At 35.6% G+C, this 11777-nt stretch overlaps 1 protein-coding gene and 1 long non-coding RNA gene across 2 annotated transcripts; one reads left to right on the top strand and one right to left on the bottom strand.

The window, feature by feature from the left end:
- Nucleotides 1–341: 341 nt before the first annotated feature.
- On the bottom strand, nucleotides 342–7330 carry LOC111407189 (C2 and GRAM domain-containing protein At1g03370-like). The gene is made up of 9 exons (XM_023036525.1): nucleotides 6419–7330; nucleotides 4247–5470; nucleotides 3869–4051; nucleotides 3436–3719; nucleotides 3205–3321; nucleotides 2809–3071; nucleotides 1911–2163; nucleotides 1503–1775; nucleotides 342–1153 (listed from the first exon to the last, which is right to left on the bottom strand). The coding sequence occupies exons 1-9, from the start codon at nucleotides 6765–6767 to the stop codon at nucleotides 959–961; spliced, it is 3141 nt and encodes a 1046-aa protein (XP_022892293.1). The 5' UTR covers nucleotides 6768–7330; the 3' UTR covers nucleotides 342–958.
- A 1723-nt stretch (nucleotides 7331–9053) lies between these two features.
- LOC111407188 lies at nucleotides 9054–11255 on the top strand. Its single transcript, XR_002705037.1, has 2 exons — nucleotides 9054–10617; nucleotides 10882–11255. It is a non-coding gene; the product is annotated as an uncharacterized LOC111407188 (long non-coding RNA).
- Nucleotides 11256–11777: the final 522 nt, after the last annotated feature.

Genomic DNA, 11777 nt, shown 5'->3' with positions numbered 1-11777 from the left:
AAAAAAAAATAGTGAGACAAAATGGAAGAATTTAATGTTCCCTCTACATTAACTCCAGAATTGCCCTTTTTATATAGTAGGGATATATCATCTATTGGTTTGGCTATAATTCTTGCTTTCAGGCTTTAGGCAAGAGTACATATAGGAAGATAGAATGGAGTTGACAATAAATTTCTCGCTTTTGGTTATGCTATATCATAAATTCCTGAGTTTAACAAATTACACAGTAGGGAAAGAAGGGGAGGGAAACCAGCCCCCTCGAGAAAAAGGATCAGCCTCTGTGCATCAACCAACAAAACTAAAGAACGAGGAAAACAAGAGAGTCTGCAAGAATAAGCAGAAATACAAACACTTAATTGTCAACAATTTCTTTAAAATTTGAATGTTAAATTTACATTGAAGTCACAGTCGTTGGACTCAAAACACTAATCAATGTAAAAATGTGCTGCCTAACCAAAAAATGAATAAATAGAGAAACATTATACAGGTTACAAGCGTATTAATATTATTACATCTGATATACAGAAGATCACTGATCTATCGAAAAACGGAATTTTCACCTGTCCAACCAAAATAAGGCATGTTTCTGCCTTGATCAAAAACGTGAAAATGAATAAAAATTCTGCAGAGTGATTGCTGCTGTCTTGTAGCCCGTCTTCTCGTATGGAAGTCGACCGTATTTCTCCTAAAGTTATAATTGCAGTCTATTCTCTAACTGATGCTGACATTACCATCCATGTACAATCGGTACAGCAGTTTCCCAACGACATATTTGATAGGAAGGATTATATAATATTGGAAAGTCATTATATAGTACATAGTTCTTTCCAATACTGCATACCAAACATGCACCAAATGTACTAAAAACGGGTAATCTTGACCATCATATATGAAAGCCTTGTAGGATCCTACCAGTTCAAATCACCAAATTGAAACCAACATCGTCTGGATTTGTCATCTAAGCCCCGTACACATACTCCTTTTCCAGTAAACTGAACATGACCATTAGGCGCTGCTGAAGATTTGAAGTAATGTTCTTTGTGATCCTTTTCTTATGTCGGGTGTCTTTCAACCACGCAATCCCAAAGTAAACTTGAACACTACATCCTACAGATCTAGAAGGTTGGTCTTCAACCTGATATCTCAAATGAAGCTGCAAATAAGCACAGCATAATAGTCAACAACATAGGGAATGTTTGGTTGGACATGTCCAACCAAAATAAGGCATGTTTGCTCATAAAGTTTACTGATAAGTTACAAAACAAATATTTTTTCATTGGTCAAAATAGGAAAAAGTTTAAATAATTTTATAAAAAGTGTTTAAAAGTTTATAAAGAAAGCTAACTTTTTTTTTAAAATAAATCCAAAAAAAAAAAAATAAAAAAAAAAAAAAAAAAAAAAAAACTTAAAAAGGGAACTGTATAGCATGAGAAGAAATAAGGGGAAAAAAAGGATACACGTCATTATATTATAAAGCTTGTTAAAGGTGCTAGTGAACATACAGTGAAATAATCACCCAGTGGAATCCCATGGAGTGTCATGACCTCTTCTATGAGCCAACCATTTCTACTCGGAAGACGAGACTTTTGCTGAGTGCTAGTCACTTCACCTCCATAACGGGATATACGCTTTTCAAATCTGTAATAAAGTTGCCTTTGATAAACATCAGGCTTTTCAGATTCCCAAGGGCTGTGAGTATAATTGAGACATCCAGCTCTCTCCATGACCCTTTGGTCGATTTCACTCCCTCTGAATAGCTCCATAAAGAAGCTAGTCTGAAAATGCAAGTGACAATAATTCTGAGGCAATCAATCCAAAAAAGGAAAAAGAAAAAGAAAAAAAAAATGCAAAACAAATGCGAACAATGATAAGAGATTGGGTTGAGAGAGGAGGACGGGAATGATACTTACTGGAACAGAGAGTATCGAGGAATAAACAATAGACATATTAACATACTCGGCGCCCAAGATGGAGCCAGTATCCTCAGTTTGAAGGCCTTTGGCATCAGATTCTTCATCTATTGGTTGGAGGCTGCCTTGGAGGTTTTTGGCTGTTGACTCCTCTTCAGATGTTTCGAGGCTATTATCTTCAGATTCTTCTTCAACTATTTGTACCTTCTGCTCAAGAGTCAATGCCTTTGCCTTCCACAGTGCCATGATTGTCCTGTACGCCACACAACATACAAGTTAAAAGACAATTTGATTCCATGGCTAGACTTATTTCTCTCTTGACAGTCGAGGTTAACAAAGAGCGAAGGTAAGGCAGAACAGATGCACTTTTAGGTGAAGGAATGATAAATTGACGACCAAATTAGCACATCTTTAGGATGAAAGAAGGAGCGAACGAGAAAGACATGACGGTCCTATCAAATGTAAACACTTCTAAGGGTGAAAAGCCAGGATGTACCTACACTCTCCCGGGACCCGCGAGCGAGTGTCCGATACATGTCAAAAACGCCAACTAGTGTGTCCAAATAAATTTTTTGATTTTGTAAAGCTCGACATGTCACCTTACACATTGCCGTCGGAAAACCATACAACACCGACATGTTGGAAACACCAAGTGGCATGTCCAAATTATTTTTTTGGTTTTGTATAGTTGAACAAATCATTGACACATTGCCTATACGCTGGGAGAAGGACAAAACGCAAAATATCGTAGATCTTGGAAGATGACTTTCAGTATCTGATGGTAACAGAACTTATGGAGTTTATAGAGCAAGACTAAAAATAACATAGACATGAAAAAGAAAACATTCACAAATTCTGTCTAAACAAAGAAATACAACCAATTTATAACTGAAAATACCTGTGCGCCACGTTGAAAGACACAAAAGAGTGGAAATAAAACTTCAGCCTGCCTTCCTCGTCCTGTGTTCTTGCTCCATGCCTTGCGTCAAAACCTCTGCCTGGCCTTAAGGTCACGATGATGATCGGACTGCCCATTGATGACAAAGTAGGAGGAATGACTTCAATGTCTTCTATGTCTTCCCAGAGAAAGAAAAACTTTGTCTTATGTCCAAATAAATCTGCATGAAACCCAATTATTCTTGCTGACAGAAACAGACGGCCCTGCCAATGGAGCAGTAATCAGTTACCGAGATACAACTTAGAAAAACAAGAATAAGCAAAATGTCCTCAATTTGCAAGTGTTTATTACCTAATTTCTGTAAATACAGGTAGATGTTTTTGAAAAATTAAGTACCTGAAGAGGCATTCTGCGCTTCAAGTGGCAAGAAAAATCATTGATGAGAAATTCCTCTGGGGGAAGCCCAAAGAGTTTCTGGAAAGATGAATTTGTTTGAGGAGATCGCAACCGTATCTGGAAATTTCAAGGTCACCATATTAGACAGCTAAAAAACGGGTGATGCTACAACCAGATAACGTAAACCAGTTGTAAAGTGAATTCCATTTGGCAGAGTACTAGGTAATTTACCTTCTTTCCCACCTCCTTCTCCATCTTAGTTATATAATCTTTGACAGCATTGCTACCCCGGGTATTATCTAAAAATATTCTTAAATGCAACTTTGACTGGCATGCCTGAGCTAAATTTCCTTGAAGTGGAATCCAAACATCCGACAAGTCCGTTATATTAGATTTCAAGAAATTGATTTCAGCATGTCCAAGAGATGTAGCTTCAGCAAAAGGTCCATCAAAATCAAAAACTTCCACATCCAACATTGATGGAGGATCGTCCATTGCATCGAATTCGAAGATTTCTGCAAGGCACCACAATCACAAGAAAAAGATTAATCTAGTGATGAACCAACCAATTATTAAAGTATATTATTAGCTCTATCAAGATGCAAACACCAGAAATGTTGCCATACACAAAGTTATCGAAATGCTTAAGAGATTATAGAAATACCATTCCAGTGAGGGTCAGATTTCTGAAACTTGATAGAGCTGGTTTTCATTTTTCCATTGCAAGTAAACACAACATAAGGGTCAAAGAACCCGCTCGCATCAACGGCTGCCAAATTGCTTCCTTCTATTAAGGCAACAGTTAGCAACCAACCATGCCCTTGTGCTTTGATTCCATGGTCGGTGCCTGTAATAAACAAAAAAATTATTGAACCAAGTTAAACTTATTGAGAACAATTAACATTTTTTAAATACCGAGAACAGAGAAAATATAAACAATGCAATAAAAACAAAACTAGATTTGAATTTAAAGCTAAAACTTCATATAATCATATAAAATCCTGAATTTAACTCAACTGAATAAGCAATAATATTATATTACCTTTGTGCACTCTAGCCTGCAAGAAGCGTGAAACAGACTCAAGGGCCCGTTTACCTTGCAAAATTAACACTCCACATACAATCAATTCGCCAATGGAATCCGGCAAGTCCAATCCAACAAACTCAAGTCCCTGAATTGTGCTAGGCATTGCCAGCCAGATATGCATGACCACATACAAGCCCATAAGAAAAGTTGAAATTACAGTAAAATTAGCAAAATACTGAACAGCCAATTTCCAGTCTGACTGGCTCTCCACCTGAAAAGAAGCCAAAAGTTGATCCCTCTCGGAACCTATGTCCTTCACATCAACAGGAATTACTTTAGTAGATAACAGATTTGCGTACTGCTCAAAGCTTTCCTTTATACCTTGTCGTGTTCCGCCTTCAATCATACCTTTCATCATAGTGCTCTGTAAAAAGTTAACACGCCATGAAACTACCAATCGAGAAGACTGGTTTCCCGAGGGCTGCTCAGGTCCCGGAGTTATGCAGTAAAGCACTTCTACCCTAAAACATTTCCCATATGGAGCATCTGGAGTGCTCACACTGGATAAAACTGCATAGACCTTCCCGTCAGCAATCAAATATGTTTGCTCCTCGATAGCTTTCAAAGCCTTAATTAGTTTACTTGCAGCCTTAGTATAAGTAAACACTCTTTTTAAGCTATTGCCACCATTTTCAAATTTCCAAGGTCCTATTTGCAACTCAGTGGATCCCTGCATGTCTGTTAGGGACTTCAAAAAGTCTGACTCAGGTGAAAAAAGTAACGAGTTCATTTCACGTGGTGCAATTGCGTACACTTGGTCTATAACTATCCCTCCAGGTAAATTATTCGGAACTTCACCTCCTTGTTCTCTCATTTCCAAGCTTTTTATTACTTCTTCAAAATTTCCAGATGAGGACTGCTCTTCAGAATTGGTCCCCAAACCAACCGGATTTATACTTTCTGATAACTCTGTCACGTTAGGTGATTCACCCAAGTTAGTTGGTGTTGTATCAACATTTCTGTTGAATATTTGAGCAATTCGATGTGCTACAGTTGATGGATGTGACTTTTCCTCTTTAGAAGTTGAAACTTCTTCAGATCTCATTGGTGAGAACGATCTCAAAGGAGAGTCCACTGCTATATCATAAGACTTCCTTGGTGATGATACAGGATCACCACTGGACGGCAAGTCCAACAATGAATTATTTTGCAAAAAGCATATTGTGAGAAGAATTTCACCTGGCGGAATACAAGAATAAATGTCAATCGGCAAATTGTGAAGTGATTCAAGACTTTAAGGCAACAATGATAATTTAAGGATGCGTAAGCATGATGAATTTAATTTAATTACAAGAAACTGTGTCATTTGATTACACTTCGTGATACAATACCTAACCAATCAAGAATAAAAGAGGGTGTACTTTCTGAATGTTCTTAATCCGAATTCACCCAAAAATGAAACAGGACTATCAAAGCTGAAGAAAGTAAGCTAGCAAGATAGAAAATTTGTAAATAATCTATAATTTCTTAGACACATCTGTAAAATGTCACACATCTGTACTTACGATTGAACTCAAATACTTAAGTACCTTTTTTGAAGAATTAAATCACTTCAAATTCAAATTAGAAACATAGGATACAATTCTTCAATTTGCACAACTGTTTGTCAAACCATTAAGTTTTTCAATGATGCATACTTCAAACGTCCAGACCCATTTTAGACGTCTAAAATCAGTTCAAAACAACCAAACCATTTTTCTAAATTTTTCAATATTCAAATCTCAGTGTCAAATGTCCAAAAACAAATATATTCAGATGCCTAGCATAGTTTCACAAGTAACTAACGAGCAATTTCAGCCCTCCCTCCTATACACAAACACACCCTTGAAAAACTAAATAGGTGCCTATAAAATATTTACAATTGAAGAAACGAATTTCAAGATTCCAACTCTTCCATAAAGGATGCTGCTACTTAAGTCTAAATGTTTCATCCTATCATTGCATCAAAGAAATGTAAGAAAGCAAATTCAAATTTGTTGATGAGCATTTATTGTCATTAAATACTACTAGTAATATATGACAAGAACAACTCATTAACTCCCAATTAGCTAAATTGAGCAACATACCACAGTCCTTATTGACAAGAACAACTCATTAACTCCCAATTAGCTAAATTGAGCAACATACCACAATCCTTATTCTTGGCTCTCTTATTCCTAGGTTGCAATGTGTACCAAGAAGTTCCAAGAGATTGTTCATTGGCTTCAAAAACCCGTATGATAGGCACTTTGATATGCCCAATATAATCATCGATTAAGTACTTATCTTCATCAAATACTGAAATTACAATCTCTTCCTTCAAGTCTCCAACTTTGAAAGTAAATTCCTCACACCATGATGGGTTCAAGCACTTCTTTACAACTTTAGTCCTGAACCTCTGCCTTCCCAACTGCAGCTTCACATATGGATCGCTGAACCCATTTGGGTCCATTGCTGGTAAATTTTTTGCTTCAATTACACGTACCAAAAGCTTCATATTGAGCAAGAATCAGTACAGTAGTAACCCTTACCAGTTTTGATAAATTAATTTACAGCTAAACAATATTGAATTTTGTGGAAAACGCTTGACTTGTAACAGATGCATGAAATGTAATGAACTAAAAGTAGTATGAGAATTGTCTTTTAAAATCAAACCTTTGGAAGACAGTACAAATATAAACGAGGGCAAAGGGAAAGAAAGGATCCTAAAGTTTGAATCTTGGAGTAAAAAGGAAAAAACCTTCCAATTTTTAAGAAAATGAAAAGAAAAAAATATTAAATTTCGATCTGGAAATGGAAGGAAAAAAAGTGGAAATGAAGGAACTCCAAAAGATTACAGAGGGATCTGATTATGAATAAATGATTGAAATTGACAAATAAGATGAACTCAAAATGGAAGTTCCAGTAAACAAGTGTATTGTACAACCCAGAAAAAAAAAAGTTTAAGTTTATGAGTCCATGAATATAATTCTGTTTCTTTCATAGACGAGAAGGAAGGAGGTGGGGGTAGTAAGAACATTTGAAGAGACTTTTCTGCGCCCTTTTTCAACCGCGACTGCGCGTTTTTGGATCCATCGATGACCCAAAAAAATGTCCCTTTTTATTGATTAATCGTTTGCTTAAACAAATTGATGATTATTTTTCATCTTTTAAGTACTTTAATCATAAATTTGTTTCCAACCTTGGAATGCCTGACGAAACAGTGCCTATCTTAACCTTTTATATTGACCGTGCAATTTATAGTTTGGAGAAACCGAGAAAACCATTTTTCAGGTTGAAAATTGAGAAAAAATTGTTTGCAGTTTAGAGTGGTCAATTTGAGGCGTGTATTCAACGAATAAAAATATTCTAAGTTCTCAAATACAAAGAAAAGTCAAATAAATAAATTTAAGAGGAAATAATGGAGGAACATTAGTTCAAATCTTATTTTGGTTTGTAAACTTTCATGCATATAGAGTGCGATATGAGTATATAAAATTTGAATTACGCAATACTGATCAAAATATTTCCTTTAATTTTGTTTTAATGATATTCCGATCTCATAAAATATAGCATATATTTGTACCTTGATATTTACAATACTCCAAAAATATCTTGCTAACTTGACATTTACTAAGACAATACAAAAAATAAAAAAAAAATGTCTTATTTATTTTTATTTTTATTTTTAAACTAATCAATTGTTTAAACAAATTGATCATTGTTTTTAATGTTCAGCGTGCACTGTTCTTAAGAAAATTTATATCCCCCATGATTTAGTCATGTGGCAATAACTAACAAAATATTGAATTCAACTACAAATTTCATAATTCCGAATTTAATTTACTATGATGGCTTAGAATAGCAATGTGTTATGAAGACTTGTTTGTAGGAAATTTCTTAGGAGGACAGTGGGAGAAGGAATAAAAATAATCTACATATTAATTACTATTTTTTTTTTTAACAGGACATCGATAATATCTCTATTATTTTATGACTATCTAGACGAGGATGTATGGAAAGAGGATATTTAGAATAGCTATAGCGCTTAACGAAAATGAAGAAGATGTGTTATGAAATGAAATGACATTTTTAAAAGATGTCAATTAAATGAAAAATAATTGCAAGTAAAATGAGCCTTATCGAAAAGGAAAAAAAAATCATGGTCAAGTCAAAATCTGGCCTTCTTCTGCCATGTGAGCAATATGTAAAGTCAGATATGACGGCTGCTGCCCTTTTGTGTAGGGTAAAGATGAAGAATCAGTTTTTAATAATTTACGAGGCACAAAGATTTCCAATGAAGAGTTCAACATTAATCGAAGACTAAATATTACTTCTCTAATAAACTATAAAAAGATCCCTCCAATTTTAGGCCTCGTTTGGTAGGAATTATTTGTCCCAAAAAATTGATTTTTTGATCGTTATTTTACTATTCAAGTCGTAATTTTTGACTTCTTCTCTCACATGTGGACCCCACTTTTCTTCTAACGATCAAAAAATCAATTCTCAAAATCTCTACCAAACGGGCCCTTAGTATTTCACTGAAAGTCAATTATTTCTTTTTGTTTTGTCTAGTTTTCTCCCAATTACCAAACAAATCCATTGTTTTTTGACCGATGGAACTTTTTTTTTTTTTTTTTTAAATCCAAGTATTTGATGATACAATGATGATAGCATATTTGTATGAGATTAAGTAATAATTCAAAGAATTATTCTACTCAGACAGTAGCAAGGACCAACTAAAAAACAGGGTTTCAAAATTAAATGGGGCCCACCTTTTATTTTGGAGGGAACGGGCCAAAATTGTGCAGCCCCACGTGAACAAAAGACCACACTCCAGCTTCCTCTTACCAACAACCACCGCGAAACTCAACCCAAAACTTAACAACGCAGCACTTCCTTTCTTTCTTTGATACCGGAATTTTGCCGACAACTAGGTGAGAAAATCTAGCACTTTGGAGGCCTAATTTTTTGGAGAATTTCGACACGACCCTCACCACTCCAATAAGAGCGAAGAACTGGACATTCTTTTGGGGTAGTCCGTGAGCTACAGATTCGGCAACGTTGTGCACGTCTCCGATAAGATTATCTATATATATTTGTGCTTTTCATTATAAAGGCGAAAGACTCAATTTATTTTGGGTTTGTGGGTGGATAGGATTGCAATTTGAAAACTGTGAAGTTTGGTGTTTTGGAGAATAAAATTAGTCTTAAATGACAATCATCTGTTTTTACCAAAAATAACCATACATCTGTTTTGCCTAAATGGAGTTAATCTGTTGTGTTTCCATGTTGTGCTTTCGTTGGCTGCCATACAATACGAAAATAACAATTCCATTTCCAGTAATATTACAACTAATTTCATATAGATTTATTGCCATAAACATATAAGGGGTCTACATCCGTGAAGTTGCAATTTTTATTTTTATTTTTGGTTTTTTTCCGTAAACTTACTAGTCACTAGACACAGGTTCTCTATCACTCGATTTCTCCCATCTGTGAAGTTGCAAATTTTTTTGGATTCTTTATTTTTTGTTATTTGCAGTAAGTTAAAGTATGGATGACATTGAAAACGACCACAACGATGTTTTCGAGCCATCAGAGAATGAGAATGTGAAGGATTCTGTGAATGAAGTTGGTGGTGAAACATCAACGGGAGGCGGTGTAATTGTACCGGAGGTGGGAATGTTGTTAAAAATGAACAAGAGATGTATGATTTCTACAAAAAATATGCGTACACAATGGGTTTTCCAGTTAAGAAAAGGAATTCGAAAAAAGGGGACGATGGAGTTTTAAGATATTTGATGTTGACATGTAGCCGTGAAGGTGAAAGCATCGGTAATAGTAGCTGCTCTTTGAAGCCGCACCCAACAGTTAAGATGGGTTGTAAGGCCAGAATATCTACATCAGTCGATGTTCTAGGAAATTGGAGAATTAATGCAATAAACCTCGAACACAATCATGAGACAAGTCTTTATAAATCCAGATTATACTGATGCAATAGACAATTGAGTGCAGCTATGAAACGAAAGTTTGAGGTGAATGATTTGGCAGGAATTGCATTGCATAAAAGCTACAACTCCGCAGTTGTAGAAGCGGGTGGATATAAGAATATGACTTGTATTGAAAAGGATTGTAGGAACTATGTAGAATGCGTGAGGCGATTGCGTCTTCGAGAAGGAGATGCTGCAGCAATTCTATCGTATTTTTCAAAAAATGCAAGCATAGTGCTCGGGATTTTATTTTGATATTGATTTCGATGAGGAGTCACGATTGAGAAATGTGTTCTGGGTAGATAATCGGAGTAAGCAGGCGTACAAGGAGTTCGGGGATGTTGTTTCATTTGATACCACTAATCCGACTAATAAGTATGATATGTCGTTCGCTCCTTTTGTTGGCATAAATCATCACGGACAAACGACACTAATTTAAATCTTCATTTATATCACAAATTGATTAAATATTTTCATGTAAAATACAGCTAATATTGGATGTAGTTGCGATATTGCAATGTTATCATTAGATTCACAGTCAATTACCTGCCATTATCATTGGAATTGAGACATTGAGTGATTGTTTTAATGTTATTTAGTTCCTAAATACTTACTGGGGCCTTTGTCTTATGTTACCAGATACATTGCAGGCACGTTGGGCTAACCACGAAGAGTTCGGCACGTTGCGGGCTGCACATTCACCAGAGCTGGCAATTGATTGTTCTCATGACTTTGCATTGTCTCATTTCCAAATTGTAAAGGATTAGTTTTGGGATTGTACCCTTATTATGACTGGAGGGATAATTCATTTTGGATGTTAGCCATTAAATGTGTTTTGTCAAGAAACTTAGGCAGGTTGCGTTTCTATTGCTAAGCCAATTAATCTGGTCATCAAATCCTTTTTATTAATTTCAGTCACCTGGATAGGCTTCTTGAATTTGTTGGGACTTCTTTTTAGCTTGGTGGGATCCTTAATCCATTTCTGTAATAATGAATAATTCGTTTCCTTCTTTGATACGGTCTATTATTGTTCGATCCTCAATATCAAATGTAAGGAGAAAATTTCCATGGCTACGAATTTCAGCATCCAAAGCCTGTTTACAAATTCCCAGCACATAATAGGTTTTATGCATAATATTAGAAGAGTTCATACATAACTTAATATAAAAAGAGTACATACATAACTTAATATTACAAGAGTTGATACATAAATTAGTCATATACATCCAACACTTTGTGGAAAAACCTATTTGATAATTATCTACTAATCAAGCAGGCTGCTTCCCTTTCGCATTCCCTTGCGCACTAACTTCTTCCGTCTGGACGACCACATTCACATTCACTGAAATTTGGAGATCTTTATCGTCACTTATTCGAACTCGAGATTGGAATGAACGGGACATTTCTTCAATTGTTTCATTCTTGGCAGGGTTGTTCGACGGACCGCTTGGTGTATCTTTCACAACCCAGTCCCAAAATCCACAATTGTTACTGCAGCAAAGGAATAATTTTCCTTCGTTTTTAGACTCCTTTTC

This window comes from Olea europaea, chromosome 13 (genome assembly GCF_002742605.1).
Source record: "Olea europaea var. sylvestris chromosome 13, O_europaea_v1, whole genome shotgun sequence".
Taxonomy (NCBI): Eukaryota; Viridiplantae; Streptophyta; class Magnoliopsida; order Lamiales; family Oleaceae; genus Olea; species Olea europaea.
This window is presented reverse-complemented; position numbering and strand designations above follow the sequence as displayed.

Coding starts and splice junctions, on each gene's coding strand:
- LOC111407189 (XM_023036525.1), bottom strand. CDS start 6,767: ATGAAGCTTTTGGTACGTGTAATTGAAGCAAAAAATTTACCAGCAATG. Junction 1,776..1,910: donor CCTCGATACTCTCTGTTCCA/GTAAGTATCATT, acceptor TTGCATTTTCAG/ACTAGCTTCTTTATGGAGCT. Junction 1,154..1,502: donor CACTGGGTGATTATTTCACT/GTATGTTCACTA, acceptor GCTTATTTGCAG/CTTCATTTGAGATATCAGGT.